The 20,860-nt window shown below is 35.3% G+C and overlaps 1 protein-coding gene and 1 pseudogene across 1 annotated transcript in view; one reads left to right on the top strand and one right to left on the bottom strand.

Annotated features, from left to right (window-relative positions):
- The window catches only part of LRP1B (LDL receptor related protein 1B), a 2,172,360-nt gene that overhangs the window by 224,756 nt on the left and 1,926,744 nt on the right, over positions 1–20,860 (bottom strand). The window contains 1 exon segment of the mRNA XM_020984719.1: positions 11,176–11,292. Coding sequence (XP_020840378.1) covers positions 11,176–11,292 — 117 coding nt within the window.
- Positions 2,943–5,296, top strand: LOC110207147 (E3 ubiquitin-protein ligase UHRF1 pseudogene; annotated as a pseudogene).

The raw sequence follows: 20,860 nt of genomic DNA on the forward strand, positions 1-20,860 counted from the left end.
GCCTTATTTGTGCTCATTTTTATATATAAAATTTTTTCAGGTGGTTAGATTCCCGTCATATTTCTAGGTCTTTAATATCAATTTCAGAACTCTAATACTAAAAAATTTTTATTGTTTTCAAGTATGAAAGTTGCCCTCAAAATAGCATAGTGGCCCTATCACCAGCAGCTATTGAAATTATGAAGATAAATTGTCCTATGTAAACATGAAAAGTGAAAAAATTACATTTAAAACATTACTGAGTTAACTGTTTCATTTCTTTCTCAACTCATTTCATATCTGTGCCTATAGGTGCCTCCATGTAATTTCAAAAAGCCTGTTGTAAACATGGAAGATATAACAATACTTCTAAGATAAACAGGAGAGAAGTTTGATTACTTGATATAGTTGGATTACTTACTGGGATATTCTTTGGCATCTAAAATTTGAATAATATTGTATGAATGGATTACTTTGAAACATCTGTTGTTACATTAATGTATTCCCTTTACCTTTGCCAGTCATCGCCTTTCATTCCTTATGCCATGTGATTATTTCCATAAATTCTCCTTCGAGGATGGATGCCTTCCTGCAGGAACTTAGCTTATTCATCTTTGGATCTAATTTTTATTTTCACCTCTTTTTCTAGACATACCAGTCATTTAAACTATTTGCTAGATCAGTTCTCTTACGTGGCTTAGCACTAGTAACATGATGTTTCTTCCTTCTATGTGTCTTTCTATTGTTGTTTGGGTTTCTTGTAACTTTGATTCTTCTGAGACTATGATGTCTTATGATTTGCAGTCAGATGGCATCCCCAAGAGAATATTGATTTCACAGAGGTGAGCTCTTTCAACAGCAAACAGTTTGGGATCATTGAAAGTACCCTGCAATTTCCCAAAGGCCATTCAGTCTGATTTCCTCCCATTCAATCATGCACTCAACCCATTTCACATTTACAGAAACTTTATTCTCTGTACATCAATACATACATGGACATATATGTTATATATACAATGTATATATTTAGTATTTATAACATCTGTCCATATGTATGTACAGGTACCATAGAAAAAAGATGAACTAAGTACATAATTAAATAGGATACCAGGCTGAATCTGAGCACATATGAACCAATTCAATGAGATAATTAATCAGTCTCTCTCTCTCTCTCTCTCTCTCTCTCTCTCTCTCTCTCTCATATGTATATGTTTGTATATACATTATACAATGGGGAAAACTGGAGAAAGCTGGAGTCAGGAAGATCTGAGTGCAGATTTGGCCCAACACACTAGTTGCGTGACCCTAGCCAAGTCACTTAACACCATGTTTGACTCAGTTTGTTCATCTGTAAAATGGGGATAATAATAACTCCTTCCTCCAAAGGCCGTTGTAAAGGTCAATGAGATAATACTTGTAAAGTGTTTAACACAGTGCTTTGCATATAGTAAATGTTTGCTATTATTATTAATAATATAGATATATATATAATAACATAAATATATAGAGATGAAAAACTCAAAACTTTCAATAGTTGTTCATCAAATATTAAGTGCATTTTATATGCACACATAAAAACAATACAAATTAATACCTGGTAAACTCAGGTAATAGAGTTCTTTTTTATTGAAAGAGGAAAGGAATAAATATGGAGAGAGGCGAAAGTAGAAGAAAGCAGAGCGGAAAGAAAAAAGCGATCTGATTAAATATACATGTAGACTAACTCAAATGACTTTTTATCTTGCTACTAGTTTGAGTAATTATGTTTTCATACACAAACACATTTAATACCATTGAGATGAACTCATTATTTGGTTTAAACTATGCATAGGATGCCTCATACACTTGAAAGTATAAAAGGTTTTCATATGTCCTTCCGCTTTACAGCTCACTTAATATATCAATACTCTGCAAATCACTGAATAATTATCAAGGTGCACCTGCCACAAAGTCTTAAATCATTTCAATGAATACATGGAAGCCATCTTGTTTCAAGAAGATCCTTAAAGTCTTCATTTTGCCTTACCAAGGTGCTTTATCTAAATCACCAAGTTAACTGAGACAACAGGATTTCATAACCTCTTTGTCTTTTTGTGATCTCAGATGTAGATGTAGAAAATCACTTAAAAAATCCCATCTCTTCTCTTTTTACATTTTCATCAGGATGCCTAGATGTATTTACAGACCATTTTAGAATGATTTTCTTGGGTTTTAAAAGGAGATGACCCAGTATATTTCCTGACATTTGTCTAAAAATAAGATGTTATATTTTTTCTATTAAACAAAAATACATTTTTGGCAAAGTCTTAGGTTTACAATATTAGGAAAAGTGCTTCACATTTGTTCCTTTTTTTTCCAAAATAAAAATGCTATTTCCCATTCCTTTCCTAATTAGATTTCATAGAACTTTGTTTTCTAAACATTCGTTTATCCTGCATTAATTTTTATAACATTTATTTTTGTGCTCATATGTTTGAGGAACAAATATTAAGAGTTTTACTATTTTCTCATCTCAATTGTAAAAATAGTAGAATCTTCCCTTTTTTCCTTCTTTCTTTTCCTTTCTCCTTTCCTTTTCCCTATTTTCCTTTACTTCTTCCTCCCACCTTTCTTTCCTTCCACCTTTTCTTCCTCCTTCCACTTGATTTTCCTTCTTTTTCACTTTTCCTCTTTCTATTACTTCCTCTTTTCCTCTCTTATTTTTCTTTCTCCCGATTTCCTTTTCTTTCCTTCTTCCTACTTCCTTCTTTCCTTTCTTCTTTCCCTTTCCTTCTTTTTTCCTTTTGCTTTATCATTTCTTTTCCTATCTCCCTTTCTTTCTTGTCCTTTTCCTCTTCTTTATCCTCCTTTATTCCTTTTCCTTTCTCTTCTCCCTTTCTCTTAGCTTTTTCTTCTTTCCTTATTCTTTTTTCCTTCCCTTCATCCTTTATTCCCTTCCTTCTTATAGGGCTACCAACATATGAATCCAGGTCCATACCATGGTTTGCAAGGAGACCCACCAGGTAGACTCCTTCTCTAAGCTCACCAAGGTGGAAGAGCTGAAGCTGAATATCCAAGAAGTGTTCAGGGTGGAACAAGGGAAGACAAAGGTTTTTTATTGGGGCAAACAGATGAAAGACAGGAGTTCCCTTTTTAACTACAGCATTGTTGTGAACTACATCATTCAGCTGCTAGTGTGACAAAGCCCAGCTGTAGTTTCTGTTCCCAGTAAAGAAAAGGAATCTGAATTCTTCGATACAGATTCAGGCTGTTGTTCAGGCCAGAGTGAATCTGAATTCCAACCATGGAGAAGAAGCCCTGGAAATTGGTGGGCAACCTGGCCCAGCTGCTCAAGCAGACTAGATTGATCTAGGATTTGGCCTCTATGAGACAAACGAATATGTCGATGCCTGGGATGTGAACATGGAAACATGGTTTAAAGCCATATTGGTAAATGTTACAAGGAAAGAAAGAGCAGCAGACAGTGAATCCAGTGACAGTGGAGATGGTCGAGTGCCTGAAGAGGTTGTTATCTATCATGCAAAATATGAAGACTATCCAGAAAATGCTGTTATGAAGGTGAGTTCAAAAGCTAGGAATTTGGGCCCAGACAATGCTAAAATGGGATCAGCTGGAAGCTGGACAAATTGTGATGATGAATTGTAATCCTGATGAGGCCAAGAAGAGGGACTTCTGGTATGTTGCTGAGATCCTTCAAAAACAGGAAACTAGGATTGTTAAAGAGATCTATGCAAACTCAGTGCTTGGAGATGCTGGGGATTCTCTGAATGACTATAGAATAACTTTTGTGGATGAAGTTTACAAAACTGAGGAGCCTGGTAGTGTGAACGCGGTTGGTTTCAAAAACCCTTTGAAAAGGCAGAGCAGCCCCATTTGCAAACACCATGAAGATAGAACCCCAATACGGCCTGAAGAATGTGTGCCTGCTATGTGTACAAAGGAAAAAAAGACTCTGGCAAAAAGCTAACGTGTGATGAGTGCAACATGGCCTTCCCCATCTACTGCCTAAGCCCCGTGCTGAGCTGGATTCCACAGGATGAGGACTGGTATTGCCCTGAATGTTGGCATGACGCCAGTGAAGTGGTCTTGGCAGAGAAGGCAAAAGAGTATAAAAAGAAGGAAAAGATGGGATCTGCTATATCGTCATCTCAAAAAGACCTGGCATGTGTGAGTCTCACGACGGAGTGCATTATTGTGCTTTTCCAATCCTTATGGACTAATATCAGAGTTTCCTATTGATACCATGTGGAAGTTCAGAGTGCAGGTGAGTGAGTCTAGTGTCCACAGGCCCCATCTGGCAGGTACACATGGCAGAAGCAATGAAGGTGCCTACTGTGGGGTCTATGAAGATGAACACTACAATTTTTTCACTTCTATGGGCAGAGGTCTTTCTGGCAACAAATGGAGCACTGAGTACTGTGATAAAAAACAACATAAAAACAAAAGCAAACAAACAAACAAACAAAAAACACTCACCAACATGAACAGGGCTCTGGCTTTGAACTGCAGTACTCCTACCAATGACCAAGGTGGAACTGAAGCTCAGGACTGATGAGCTGGGAAGCCAGTCACGGTGGTGAGAAATATTAAGGGAGGGAAACACAGCAAATATGCCCCAGCTGAAGGGAATCGATATGATGGAATATATGAGGTAGTGAAGTATTAGCCTGAAAAAGGGAAATCTGGTTTCCTTGTGTGGCGTTACCTCCTCAGGAGGTTTGATGATGAACCTGGCCTATGGACAAGGGAAGGGAAAGACAGGATGAAGAAACCTGGCTTAACAATGCACTATCCTGAAGGATACTTGGAAGCAGTTGCTAACAAAGAGAAGGCAAAAGAAAATTAATAAGAGTGATGATGAGGAATCAACATCTCCAAGGAAAGGAAAGGGGAAGAGCAAAGGAAGACATCAGAGGGTAGAGAGGCCTTTCTGGCCTCTCCTAGTACAGTGTCCAAGAAGACTAAAGTAGAACCATACAAACCTACCTCACAGCAGAAGACTCTCATCAAGAAAGATGAATGCAACAAAAAACTGTGGAATGAAGTATTAGGTGCACTTAAGGATGGGCCAAAATCCCTTAATAAAGTAGAAGAAACATTCCTATATATTTCCTGTCAAGAGGTAGTGTTTTAGCAAATTACCACTGTATGTCAACATAATGTTTACAAGGATTGTCTGGACCAATGCTGCCAAGCCAAGGTGTACAGCTGCCCAGCTTGTCGATATGTTTTGGGTAAGTCTTATGTTGTGCAAGTGAATCAGCCACTGCAAACCATCCTCAGTGAGCTCTTCCCAGACTACGGCAATGGGCAGTGATTCTGTCTGTCAAGCACTTCTTACTTTGATGGTAAAATTTGGCAGTGGGTTTCTAGTAGGCTTAATTTAAACACATAGCTTCACATTTTCCCTGAAAAAAAAAACTGTCTTCCTCACTTTCTAAAACAATCTATAAACTCTGAGGGGTTTATTTTTTATGTATTGTGGCTTTTAAAAATGTTGAATACTGCATTCAGTTTTTTTTCTAAAACCTGCTGTTTATCAGCATAAATTTTCCTACTTCTGGTAAAGGCTGCTAATGAACTTGACATTAAGTTTTTGAAAGTTCCCTCTCCTATGTAGACTGTTGCTTGGTTGTTAGAACAATCTTTGTGAAGTCTGTGAATTTGGCCTTAAAGGCAGAAGTATGCTCAGCTCTTGGGCAATATTTTGATGTTCAAATTCTCTAACATGGTTCCTGGTATTTTTGGACCTGTTGCTTAGATGGTTTATCAAGAAGTTGTTTAAAGAAAAAAAAATCTTGCTTAAAATGGGTTAAGCTCTTTTTCAAGACCATTCTCTACCAGTTTACTTTTATGTTTAAAATAAATATAAAAAAGCTCTCATCCTGCATTTAGCTAAGTGCTTAGGGCAGTACAGAATGCTACCTCAGCTGGATACTTCTTTTACCAATGGAACTGGTTGTTCAGCCAGGTGCTTCCTCTGACCCAGAATGCCATTGTTGAACAAACTAGAACCATTCTTAAGTGCCTTTGGTCTGTTTCTAAAAGACTGGGTAGTTTTTAGCACAGAAATGTTGAAATTGCCAACTAGATTATATTTCTTCCTCTGAAAATGGAATACTGTAGCCAAATGTCATTAGGATGGCATTGTAAACCTTGAAACTCTTCCTTGGTAGGGTGCATTTTGGTAAGATTATTTGACTTTTTCATAATTTTAAATGCATTTCCTTTTCAAAATGGAGAATTGCACAAAAATTTTTCTTTTTAAGATACTTCTCTGAATGAAATTTTTTTTCAGTAACTGTATACAAACCAAGAAAGATAACTTTGTTTTTTGTTTTGTTTTGTTTTTGTGAATGGATTTTCAGTTTTTCTGACATTGTCAATGTTTATAGTTTAATACCTCAATGTAACAAGGATATTTTAACTCACTTTACTGCAGACAGACTGCAATGAGATATATATGCTTTTCTAAAATGTTTAGATGTTTTTTGTATATGTACAGATTTTAAGTTCTCAAAATAAATGTGTTTAAAAAAATAGACTTTCTATTGAAACTTTCAATGGACTCTTACTAGAGATACAGCATAACACCACAAGAGTAAATTGCTAATCATTCACAACCAAGATAGGTACTAGACATATGATTTTATTGGTATTGGGAACTACTGGGTGAGAAAACACTACCAATGAAGGTCTCTACTGTCTCTGTACCTTATGGTCAAAAAGACCTTGTTAGAGTCCTGAGAGGCTGTGACTTGCCCAGATTCAGACCACCATCATGTGTCCCAGATGGGACAGGCCTTCCTGCCATTGTAGTCAGCTCTCTAAACAACATTGGTTCTCAATTTACTTTAAGATGTAATGCAATTTAAAAAATACTTAAATTAATATTGATAGATTTGCAAAATAACATCAGTGATCTTTCTAATGATATTTGACTCCACTTTCCCCTCTTCATTAACTCATTGTCTCCCCTGTATCTTTATATGCATCTTTTACATTTAATTCTGATAGGTTTTGCTGCCCATGCAATGAGTATCCAGAATAGTTTGTGGCACCCTTTTCACTCAAGATAATTCACTCTGTTTGGGATATATACTTTGTTGTTCATTCTTTTCTTGGTTTAATACTTTTTTAAAACTTTGTTTTGTTTTTCATTAACTTTTTTTTTTTTGCTTTTAGGCAATTGGGTTTCAGTGACTTGCCCAGGGTCACACAGCTAGTAAGTGTCATTTCATTAACCTTTTAAGATTCATCAATAATACCTGTTTTGGGCTATAAACAGACAGATGGCATAGTAGATAGAATTCACCACCTTTAGTCAGGGGCACTAGTGTCAAATTCAATCTCAGATACTTATAAACTGTGTGACCCTGGGCAAGTCACAACTTCTGCATGCTTTAATTTTCTTATCTGTAAGTAGGAATAATAATAATACCTACTCTCTGTGGTTAATATGAGGATCAACTGAGATAAAGTTCTTTGCAAACATTAAAGCAATATATAAATCTATGCTAATTATTATTATTATAAATTTTTAGACAGTAGGGATTAGCACTGCATTGCTTACCATTAGGGGCTTTTCTTTATGAAAAGCAAAATTTTGATTTTCCAGCTCATTCTCCACTTTCCATCTGTTTTTCTGTTTTGTTTCAACCCCATTGAAGCATACAATACTTCCTGGAATGGGTACCCCTCAACTCCTCTCCCTGCTTTCCAGATTCCTTTTGAGCGTTGTCATTAGATTAAATTGTAAGCTTCTTGAGGGCAAGGCTTATCTTTCTTTTTTTTTTTAATTTGTATCCCTAGTCCTTAATATAATTCCTGACACGTTGCTGTTCAGTTATTTTTTTAGTCAAGTCCAACTCTTCCTTACCTCATTTGGGGTTTTCTTGGAAAAGATACCAGAGTGGTTTGCCATTTCCTTCTCTAGCTCATTTTGTAGATGAGAAAAATGAGGCAAGCAAGGTTAAATGACTTGCCGAGGGACACATAGCTAGTAAGTGTCAGAGGCCAGATTTGAACTCAGGAAGATGAGTTTTCCTGACTCCAAGCTGGGCACTTTATCCGCTGTGCCACCTAGCTGCCCCTGCTGGCACACAATAGGCACTTAATAGTTGTTTATTGAATTAACTATACACATACACACATATACCCATATATATGCATACATATGTTCATAAACATACAATACACACACACATATATGTATATATTTTGCTGCTATAGCTACTATTTTTACTGCCGTGTTCTTTTAGACATTTTATTCTTCTCCCTTTGTGCTTACTCCTGGGGGAGTGTATGCATTTACACTGTTCAACTACCACCCTCACAAAATTATTTCAAATTCTACACCTCCAGCTTTGACCTCTCCCCTTCTCTCTATTTTTGAACAGCTGACAGTTTACAATGAAATTCCACTTTGATTTCTTGCAGAAACTTACAACTAAACACATTACAAAGAAAGATGAAAGTCTTTCATTTTTCACGTTTCTCCAAATGTCCTGTATAGGCAATAGTTGCATTATAGTGCAAGTCTTTTGGGTTCATCATTCTGGAGCTGATCTGGACATTCCTTCAGCTCCCTTCCAGCTCTAAAGCTATAATCCTATGATTTTTTTTAAAGAATCTTAACCCATTATCATTATTCTGATGACATCAAATCCTGGCTCTTACGCCATCAATATTTTCTAGTTACATCATGTGAAAATTGAGTAACATAATCTAAAAAAAAATAGTAATAATAAAGCTCAAACCTGTATAGCACTAAAGGTTTATAAAGTGCTTTCTTCATAACCTTTTTGTGATACTGGTAGTAAAAATATTATTCTGCTCATTTAAGAGTTGAAGATTAGAGGTCAACGGAATTCTTAGGGTCACAGTGAATACCTAGGGGGAGACTTTAACCAAGTATAGCATTCTTTCCAATACACCATGCTGCCTACCCAAAAACTCTTGAAAACTCTCTCTTTTCTTAAAGGTTGGGTAATATTTTATGGGGAATATTCATGCACAGAAGGACTATTGATACCTTTTCCATGCTTAGTCAATATCACCTATATCAGTGGTATCAAGATCAAACATAAATGAGAACCACTAAATTATTCATAAGGATCCCCATGGACCACAAATTGACTTAGAAAGCCACATGTTAACATTAGCCATATTTTATTGTATTCTCGTTTATTCTGTTAAATATTTCCCAAACACATTTTAATTTGGTCCAGCTGCACTCAGAAGTGTTGTGGCCACTTGTGAATTGTGGGTCACTTGTGAAGTGTAGGCCACATATCTGATACCTCTGATCTATATCATTTGTAAATTAAGTAATCTTTTTTTTTTTTTAATGTGTAGGAGCAAAGACTAATTGAGTGTTTTTCTGACCAAATAGCTAAATGATTCACCAGGTTATAATTGAACTGATAGAACATAGATCATGTTTGAAGATTTCATTTCTAGAAGTCTTAGTTTAGGCCTCTTTCAATTAGGAGAGCAAAACATTAACCACAGCTAGAAAGACACATACAAAGTTATAGATGTAGAAGTGCTCTGAAAAATTAACTTCACTATGGCCCCTTATTATCTCTGAAATTAAAGGATAAAGTCCTCTGTCTGGCTTTTAAAACTATAACCTAGCCACTACCTTTCTACTCTTCTTATACTTAATTCTCTCCATGTACTCTACGCTTCAGTCACATTGGCCTATTCGCTGTTTCTTAAACATGTGGCTTTTGCACTGGCTGCACTCCTCATTTCTGAAATGCTTTCTCTCTTCACCTCAGTCTCTTAGTTTCCTGGCTTTTTTCAAAACTCAGATCAAATTTTTGTTGTTGAGTCATTTCAGTCCTGTCCAACTTTTTATTGATCCCACTTTAGGGTTTTCTTGGCAAAGATACTGCAGTGGTTTGCCATTTCCTTCTCTTGCTCATTTTACAGATAAGGAACTAAGGCAAATAAGGTAAAATGACTTGCCCAGGGTCACTGGCCCAGTCACTTGTCTGAGTCCAGATTTGAATTCATGAAGATGAGTCTTCTGGATTCCAAACCCAGGGCTGTTTCCACTGTGCCACGTAGCTTCCCTTTAGATAAAATCCCACCTTCTATTGGTGGCTTTCCCTAGTCCCTCTAGCTGTTTGGTGCCTTCTTTTCAGATTGCCTTCTTTGTGAATTCCTTGAGAGCAAGAACTTTTTTGTCTTTCTTTGTATCTAAGGTGCTTGGCACAGTGCTTGGAACATAGCAGTTAATAAATGCTTTCTGATTGTGAGCTAACTGACTGACTACACACATGCAAGTTAACATCAAATGATCACATGTAGTATGTACTTATTTACATGTTCTATGCCTCAGTAGAATATAAGATCTTTTGGGACCTTTTTTCCCATTTTTTTCTTGGTATGCCCTATGATAAGCATTGGAATCTGAACAGTGTTGGTGCTTAAGACATGCTTGTTGGGTAAGACAGGACTTCTACATTTTCATAACATTTTGTATTGTATCTTAGTTCAGTCTGATATGTGTTTCATTTTATCTTTTAAATGGGTTTAAAGCTACAGATTTAGAAAGTAATATGCGAGTTTAGACATGTTACATTTTTACAATTCTGGCTTGGGAAGAGATACGATTGAATAATTATTGTTTTTTACTTTACTGGAACCCATTTTGAGAGGCAAGAGGGGACAACAATTTTTTTTTAAATTTTATTTTAAAGAAAAGCCATTTAAGCCACATGTTCAAAAGCATATACTTTAAAAAAAATAAGGACTGTGCAGCTGTTCCCAGGGAGACTAAATGACATTCCATCAAATAGTGTGTATAAGTGAACTAATAGCACTAAGAGGCTGAAATTAAATGATTCAGTCTGCTAGAGAATGATATGTTTTGTTCTGCCTCCATATCATTCAGCTCATTGTATGAACATGCATTAGAGGCTTTTTTTTAAATTGAAAATTAGTGCAATACATTAAATCCTCATGATACTTTTTTATCAATCTTCAGAGCTATGTCAATAATATTACAATTTGAAATCTGGATCAATTTAATAGCAATATCCTTGTCTAAATGTGACTATGTAGATAAAAATGTAGGCTGTGGGGTAGACAGGATGAAATTTACACTTTAACCATATTAAAGATATTCAGTCATGATCACTGAATAAGCTGTCAGGTTCACCATATTAGTTGAGAGCTACTTACTGCAGTTTTCTTCATCTGAATTATCACTGCAGTCATTTTGGCTATCACAGCGCCAGTGATCCGGTATACAGTTGTTGTTTTTGCACTGAAATTCATGAGGTCCACAAGTCTTTTTATCTGTAATGAAAGTGATCATAGTTTGAATCTTTAACTTACATAAAGAGAGCACTGGTAAGAGTAACACCAAAAAGGATATTAGCACTATGCTCAAAGCTATGCAGAGTTCTGCAGTTGTTGACAATAAAAAACCAAAATACTATAAACTAGTAATTGAATAATAGCAAAGGTTAATATTAACATGCAGAAGTTGTACTATTAAACCTAAATATAAATGCTTAAGAATGCCTTATTAGCTAAGTTGGAACCTATGGGGCAGCGAGGGCTGGAGTTGAGCAGTAGGAGTGGAGGAGGACATTGGAGAAAGAGAGTCCTACGGTATAGTGGCAAAGGAAATGTAATTTGAGTCAGAATACACAGATTCAAATTTTGACTCTTCCACTCTTGTGATCTTGGAAAAGTCACTGAAACTCTCTGGAGCTCAGTTTTCTCACCTGTGAAAGCAAGTAGTTAGGGTAGATTATCTTAAGTTATTGTTCAGCCCTAAATCCTGTGATCATATGATGTGCTTCTCAAATTGGCCATCTAAAGGCCAATTACCAGAACACTGATCAGAATGCTGAAATGAAAAAAAAAAAGAAAAAAAAAAGAATGCTGAAATGAAGGTCACCTCGATTAAGTCGAGAAGAGGATTAAAAGAACCATGCTTTCTATCACAGCTCTAGCTTGAATTTTTATAATTATATTGTCTGTGGCTCCCAAATAAGAAATAGCTTGAGTTTTTTTCAACTGTCTGTTGTCTCCTGTAGATATTAGATATTTTGCTACTTCTCTGTGTTACCTTGACCTCCCTCAGGAATTGTTATTACACACACACACACATGTGCACACACATGCACACGCATATATATACATAAATGTGGGTTAGCATATATACACATGCATACATACACATACACGCACACACATTTATATACACACATATACATATGTTAACATATATACATATATACATATGCATACACAAATATATTGTTGTTGTCCATTTATTTCAGTTCTGTCTGATTCTTTGTGACCCCATTTGGGGTTTTCTTGGCAAAGATACTAGAATGGCTTGCCATTTTCTTCTCCAGCTCATTTTACAGAATGAAACTGAGGCAAACCAGATTAAGTGACTTGCCAGAGTCACTCAGCTAGTATCTGAGGCCAGATTTGAACTCTGTCTTCCTGATTCCAGGCCTGGCACTGCAACTACTGTGTCACCTACCTGTTTTACACACACACACACACACACACACACACACACACACACACACACTCTCTCTCTCTCTCTCTCTCTCTATATATATATATATATATGTATATATACACGCAATATGTATGTGTGTGTATATATAGATATAGATTGATAGATATAGATAGATAGATAGAATAGATAGATAGATAGATAGATAGATAGATAGATAGATAGACAGAGATAAGTAGATGATAGATATACACACAGTAAAATTATAGGACATACCATCTTCACAAGGGAAAAATATTCTTTAAGAGTTATCCAGCTAGGGATTGAAACTTTGTGTAGACATAAATATGAATAAGAAATGTTGAATTAAGTTGATGATTGGCACATATTAACTATATTAATCACAATGCAAAGTCATGATAATAGCAATAGTTAGTATTTATGTAAGGTTTAAAAAATACTTTACATATATTTTCTCATTTGATGCTCATAATAACTCTTGTAAAATAAGTGCTGTTATTATTTCAGTTTTACTGATGGAGAATCTGAGGCTGAGGATTAAGTGTCTTGACCGGGGTTACATAGTCAGTAAATGTCTGAGACAGGATTTGAATTCATATCCTCCTGAGTCCAAGTGCAGAATTCTAGGCACTATACCACCTAGCTTCTGGGGTCTAGAAATATCTGTATATAATTAAAGATTGAATATACCTTTTATTAATATGCTGTCTAGTCTGTTTATATATACATTTATTTGATTCCTTTTATTGTATATTATCATTTGATTATAAACTATTGAGATCAGGGGTATTATCTCTGTAGCCTTTTTTTTCCCAGAATGTTTCATATAGCAAACATTGTGAATGTCCTAAACTTACTCATTCTGTCTCTTTGTCCATCCCTCTGTCTTTCTTTCTCTCTTTGCATATAGATATAGATATATTTATGAATAAATGAAAAAGCAAAGTAGTAACTCATTAATTAGAGTCTAATCTCCAAAATGTAAAGGGTTGGTCTGAACTTTTTGGGTTCTTAATTCACTTTAGTAATGAATATACATTCATTATTTTGGGCTATTGATAAGGTAAATAAATTTACATCTGTTTAATTTATTTCCTCACAAACATTGATTGCATTGGGACTTGATTACCAGAAACAACATATTTTAGTACCTAAGAACATAAGACATGTCATACCAGTCAATCTTATAGATAATCCAATGTTGTATTCTATCTGTGCCAATGGCATCAGACAAAATTTTTAAGTCCTCTGCAACTTCAAAATGTTAGAACTATGGTCTGAACATCCTGTCTGGATTTCTCTTTTTTACTATGCTCCTTCCATAATTTCTTTAAAAGTCCTTTTTGAAATCACTTTCTAATGTTTAAATATCTATGTCATGTTATAGCTACAGGGAATCTAGAGTTACTTGGCAACAGCCCTATGCCATAGTTCAGTGCTATTATTTCCATTTATAGATATGCATATGTAAACATTCAGAGGTTAATTGATTTGGGTAAGGTCATACAGACTTTATGTTTACAACCTATTTAACTTCTTGATCCATGACATCTCTTATAAAAATATTACAAATACAAACTACAAAGACTTGTTCTATATTTGAAATCTCTTCTAATGTCAAATTAAAAAACACTAAAGAGTTTATATGAGCAAAGCCTGGGAACAAAAAACGAAAGCTGTAATTAACATTTACAATAACCTACATTTGAATGTTCCTTTATAGATTAAAAGGATTTTGAAGTATATCCTCTGATAGGATGTCATAGGATCTTACAACAAACCCGATGAGGTATAGGGCAGATAATATTCTCACTTTACAGAGGAGAAAACCAAGGCTCAATAAGATTAAATGACTCATTGAAAATTACATAGCTAGTGAGTATATTGTATTGTAAGTATTGCAGTGAGAACTGAGGTCTTCTGACTCCATTCAGTGATCATTCCACTAGATCAGGGCTTCTGAACCTGTTTTTTGTTGTCATAGATTGCTTTGGCAGCCATAAAACCTACAGTTCTCTTCTCAGACTGTTTTTTAAATGAATAAAATAAACTATATAGTACTACAAAGGAAGTAAATTATATGGAAATATAAATATCAAAATATTTTAAGTCATTCTCACAAATCTTATGACTAGAGTATTCTGCTGCTTTGTATACCATCTCAGAAAATTGGACAGGAGATGCAAAACAGGCATCTATTTTTTGTTAATCAGCTTTTTAAAATGTAAAATAATATCTAAGGGATATGTGGAAAAAGAGGTGGGTCTATCACATAAAGAGAGGAAGAAAGAAACAAAGACCCACTCATGCTCCGTTTGCATGCAACGTTAAGATATCTAGAATAAGCTCTTGACTGTTTTAGGTTGACTCCCATCCCTACCTCATGGTTTGGGGAAAATATGGTGAAGAATCATGTAGGATGAGAAGATAGATGGGTCACAATATGCAGTATAGATATCGGATATTGATGTGACTGTATCTATGAGAGTGTTGATTCAAATGAACTACCATTTTTTGCATCATATCAGACAAGAAAGGTAAATCACTTTGAAAACCTAAAACTGTGTGTGTGTGTGTGTGTGTGTATTAGAGAGAGAAAAAGAGAGGCTATTATTACTTTATTATTTCTATTTAGATATCTTTAATTCTTCTCTCCCCCATCTTCTATATTCAATCAAACCACCAGTTCTGTTACTTTGATTTATCCAAAATCTCTTCCATCTATCATTTCCATTTGTTTATTATGGTCATTTAGGCACTTAGTGTATTTCAACTGCAATACTTTGTGATAGCTTCCTGTTGTTTTTACAATTCAATCTAATCTCCATACCTTATTTATTGGCTTACTCTCCTGTTCATAAACTTCAATAGCTCTCCAATGCTTACAAACAAAATCTCAAGGTTTAGTCACTTCAAGTTACCCCTCTACAATAAACATTCAATCACTAAATTCCAAAGTGTGATATTCACCATTCTGCCATCTTGTTTTACCCTCTTCTGACTCACAGACTCTGTTCACACTATTTTCCATACCTGGAATGGACTATCCCCCAAGCCCAAACACCAGACATCAGTCTACTGAGATCCTTTGCCATCTTCAAGAACCAGTCAAGATGCTAAACTCTGTCAAGAGTCTTTCACTCTAGAAAATTGAAAAATGATCTCTCTCCCCCTTTGACTTTTTATAGCACTTAGTCTGTACCTCATTTTATAAATTCATTATATTACACAATGACTTGAACTATATAGTAAGCCCTTATTTTTACTGAATTCTTCTTAATGACAGCTACCAAAAGCTAGTATTTATACAGTGCTTACTACATGCCAGGCACCACGCTAAGCACTTCACAGTTATTACATTTGATCCTCACAACAACCCTGGGAGGTGGGTGCTATTATCTTCATTTTAGAGGTGAGGAAACCGAGGCAAACAGAGGATAAGTAACTTGTCCAGGATCACATAGCTAGGAAGGCTAGATTTGAACTCAGGTCTTACTACCTCCAGGTCAAACACAACTCACTGTGCCAACTAACTTTGAAGGTGGTTATTTTTCTTTAACCATCATATATTCCCCTACTAGACTACAAAGTGATTGAGGGAAGAAACAGTACCTGATTCTATTTTTCTATTTCTAGTTTCAATTGATTGGACCTGAGTTGATTTAGGGCTACACCAAAAGAGCACAATCTCTAGCAGTTCTTATAGAGCTGAAAAGTATATATGGCCCTTTATATAATGGCACATGTATACTAAGTTTACAAAGGCTCATTACCAAGTCATTTCAAGGTTATAACATATAAGCTTATGTACTTATATACATGTGTGTATGTATGTATGTATATATGTATGTATATTATATATAAGTTTATGAGTATATATGTGCATATGTGTGTGTGATTAATTTTATTTTATTTTTTGCACAGAAACTCTCAAAGACTGTCCACCAAGTTATGGAGGAGGTTATATCTTCCTTAAAGAAGGAATTACTCTCCTTTTTAAAATTTTAGATCTTTAAAGTATTGAAGCCTTTCTCATTAGTATCTTTGTATCTTGCACATAGTAGTTAATAACTATTATTTTTTGAAGTGAATAGACTTGAGAACACTTTTTTCTGAAAAAAAAATTCTTTCCATCTTTGCTTAACATAAAATTCTCATCATTTTTTTTTTTGCAGATGCTATTGTGAAAGTGAGCTACTTCAACTAAAATAAAGTCATACATTCATTCAAAATTTAAAACCATTCTTGCCTCAAGGAGTTAGCATTCTCTTTGGGAGGGAAAGGGGGAGGTGATGTGTTGTATTTTCACAGAACTCACTTTCAATTGATTGCATATGAGGGGATGAAGAAGAATGAAGCATTAAGGATGATTCTAAAGTTGCAAGCTTGGGTAAATGGAAGAATGATCATTGTCTCAATACAATTAGAAAAGTTTGGATGAAGGGGGCAGGTTTAGGGGTCAGGATAATGAACTCAATTTTGTACATATTGAGTTTGAGGTCCAGGTGGGTAGAGAAAAAGTAAAAATGGAAAAAAGGATGTCATATTTACATGATTCCTGATTTTGAAACGCTTGAGAATAATGAATGAATACTCAAATAATTTATGGATCATAAAGACATTAGCTTCTTTAAAAGGAATGAGATTTCTAGTAAATTAAAGCCTAATTAGGTGGCCTAGGTGATTTACTTTCTTTGAATCAAATCAAAATAGGTAAACTTCATATTTTCTTTCGTATTCCTAAAGCCATACATTCCCATTTCCAGTCTTTCCAGATGTATATTTTATGTGATTTTATTTTAAAGTTTTGAAATTAAAATTTTGCCTTTTTCCACAGTATTTATAAATTATAAATCCAAAGGATATATGAGGACCTCCAATGATGCCAACCTTAGAGTTTTGACTCCTTATTCTCCTTCACATGCTACCTATCCAAATCAATTGCCAAATTTTGTTAAATTCCTCTATAACATCTCTCAGATTTCTCCCCTTCTCTCTACTCCTAAGTCCACCACTCTATTTTAGGGTCCTAATATTTCCTACCTGGATTATTACAATAGGTTCCTAATCAGCCCCCTTCAGCCTCTGCCTCATTTATCTCCCCTCTATAATGTCTCCTCCATAAAGTTTCAGAAATAATTTTTTCTAGAGTCCAGGTCTAACCAATTCACTCTCCAGTTCAAGAAACTCTACTGGCTTCCTAATACCTATATAATCAAATATAAACACCTGTATTTTAAAGCTATTTTCAACTTGGCATCAATCTACTTTCCAGCTTTATTAAGCATTATTCCACTTCATACATTTTATAGTCCAACCAAATGTTCCTTACACATGACATTCCATCTCTAACCTTTATGCTTTCACCTAGACAATCCCTCATTTCAGGAAATAATTCCCTCCTCACCTCTACTTCTTAGAATCTCTAGTTTCCTTCTAGGCTCAGCTCAAGTTCCACTTCCTACATGTGGCTTTTCTTGATTCTCTTAACCACTAATGTCTTCTCACCCTTCTCCCCAAAGTAAGTTATCATGTATTTACTTTGAAAGTATTTTGTATGTATTTATATATGTAGGTTTGGCTCTCCCAATAAATTTGTAAGGTTATTGAAGATAAAGACTTTTGGTTTTTTTCTTTGTATCTCCACATCTATGCCTGGAACATAAAAGGTATTTAATAAAATACTTGCTTCATTGATTAAAAATAAAGGACAATATACAAAAAGTGGCTTACATTTATATAGACTATCCCTCTCAACAACAAAAAGGTCCTGTTTTGATATTTTATTGGGACATGGAAATGACTCTCAATATTTGAAAGTTATTATAATAGAGTGCAACAAGTTCCACCAAGCTAGAAAAGCTTTGAATAAATCCCCAGTGACAGGATTATTTTTACTAAGACTGGCCTAGTTCACTAACATGGAGAGGTTCATCAGATCTAGATGGGTCACAGAGTGAGTAATTTTTTGTACTTAGATAAGCTATAATAAAGATAAAAATATAAAGAGGCCTTTCGTTCTGCACAAAATATTCATTTTTCTTAAATAAGGGTGGTGAAAATGAAGATGAATGGGTAGACAACAATGGTTAGTGAACAGGCAGACAATGAAATAGTCATCCTCATGGACAAGATGGAGAGATATGAGCTAGATGATGGCACAGTTAAAAAGATTCAGAACTGGTTGAATGCCTAGGCCGAAACTCTAATCATTAATAGATAAATAATTAATTATTAATTAAGGTCAACCTAGGGAATGGTCTCTAGGACTATTCCAGGAATCTACTCTTAGCTCTGAGCTATTTAATATTTTTACCACTGACTTGGAAGAAGGCCCAGAAAGCATGTTTATCAAACTTGGCCTTTTCTGGACTTTACTTCTTCCTTTCTTCCTTCCTTTTTCATTCCTTCTTTATTTCTTTCTTTCTCTCTCTCTTCCTTCCTTTCTTTCTTCTTGAAGTGAGACAGATCTGAGTTCAAATGCAGCCTCAGATACTTTCTAGGGAAGGGAACAAGAATTTTTAGGTGTCTACTATGGCAGCATGCTAAATACTTTACTAATTACAAATGTTTTGTACATACAAATTATTTTTAATTACTAATTACAAATTACCATTTGATCCTCACAACAACCTGGTGAGGTAGAGGCTGTTATTATTCCCCTTTTATTATTGAGAGAACTGAGGCAAACAAAGGGTTGTGACTTTGCCAGGGTCACAGAGCTAATAAGTAGCTGAGACCAGATTTGAATTCCGATCTTCCTGATTCTAGGGTCATTTCTCTATCTTCTGTACCACCTAACTACTTCTAGCTATGTAACCCTGGGCAAGTATGACTCATGTCCTCATCTGAAAAATGGGAGTAATAATAGAACCTACTTCTTAGTTGTTATGAGGATAAAATGAGATAATATTTATAAAGTACAATGTAAATGCTTTCAATCATTTCAGACTATGACCCCATTTGGGGTCTTCTTGGCAAAGGTACTAGAATGGTTTGCCTTTTCTTTTGCTAGATCATTTTACAGATGAGGAAACTGAAGCAAACAGGGTTAAGTGACTTGCCCAGGGTCACACAGCTAGTGTCCTATCCCAGATTTGCACTCAGAAAGATGAGTCATCCCGACTTTGGTACTGGCACTATATCTACTGAACCATCTAGCTGTCCAAAAGAAATGTTAGCTATTTTTTTCCAGAAGAGCTGTTGGTAGGAATGAAAATAAATGCTTAAATGGAAAAAAATGAAAAAAATGCTGTTTTTATATTTAATAAGCAAGCAATATAGAAGAAGTAATTGAATTCATATGTCTGCATTCAGATTACAACAGAGTATAAAGTTTGAAGATAGCTGCCTGGCTAATAAAAGGTACTGAATGATGCTATGGATCTCATACAAAAATCAACAAAACAAACACAAACATTGCTAACTCATTTCTCCTTTGTTCTTTTCAGCATGGAGAAATTTAACACTTCAGTTGAATTCAGTATGAAAAGCACTTTGTTTAGTACTGTGGGAGACACAGAGGAAAGGTGCACAGATAGAGAGCTGTGATGGCTCAAATGAGGCAAGGAGTATTTCTGGTTGGAAAGGGCAGGAGAAGTTATATAGAAAACTTTAGATTTAAGCCTTAAATGCCAATTAGGCTTTCAATTTGCAGAGACTAACATGGAGTAGGGAGATTAAGAGAAGGGGAATATATTGAACCTGCAGATGAAGGTTTTAAGCACCAAGTTAAAGAGTTTGGGATTTTTTTAAGAGCCATTAAGAAAGACAGCTGCATATACTGGTGAGAAAGCTGGAGCCAGGGAGACCTGGATTCAAGTTCTATCTCTGATGTATACTGTTTGTGTGACTCTGGGCCAGTCAATTATTCTCTTGGTGATCTAGGGAACTCTCTAAGATTATAGCAGTAGAAAAGGTTCTGACCTATATTGTATAAGGAAGTTTCCTCACCAACATGCTCCCTATACTACTGAAATCTGAAGTGAATTTCCTACCCGGATTGCCAGGAATCATAGAAAGTTTTTGAAGAACTATGATTAGATCCATATTAACAAAGATGTCTGGTAGTAAGATGCACTGGGGGAAGGACGGATTGAGACCAGGAAGAAGAATTAGGAAGATTCAGCAAATGTCCATGGAAGAAGCTATGTGGATTGGGGGAGTGGCAGCAATGGGAATGGAAAGGGAGAATAAACATTGGACAAGTAACACCAACAGACAAGACTTGGCGACTGACTGGAGAGGAGGTTTGGAGAAAAACAGGGAATGAATCAGAAAAACGACTTTTAAGTTTCAAGTTTGAGTGAATGGGTATAAAATAGTTACAATGAAAAGAAATGGGTAAGATAAATAGAGAAG

The sequence above is a fragment of the Phascolarctos cinereus genome, unplaced genomic scaffold (assembly GCF_003287225.1).
Source record: "Phascolarctos cinereus isolate Bilbo 61053 unplaced genomic scaffold, phaCin_HiC Scaffold_726;HRSCAF=1367, whole genome shotgun sequence".
Lineage (NCBI taxonomy): Eukaryota > Metazoa > Chordata > Mammalia > Diprotodontia > Phascolarctidae > Phascolarctos > Phascolarctos cinereus.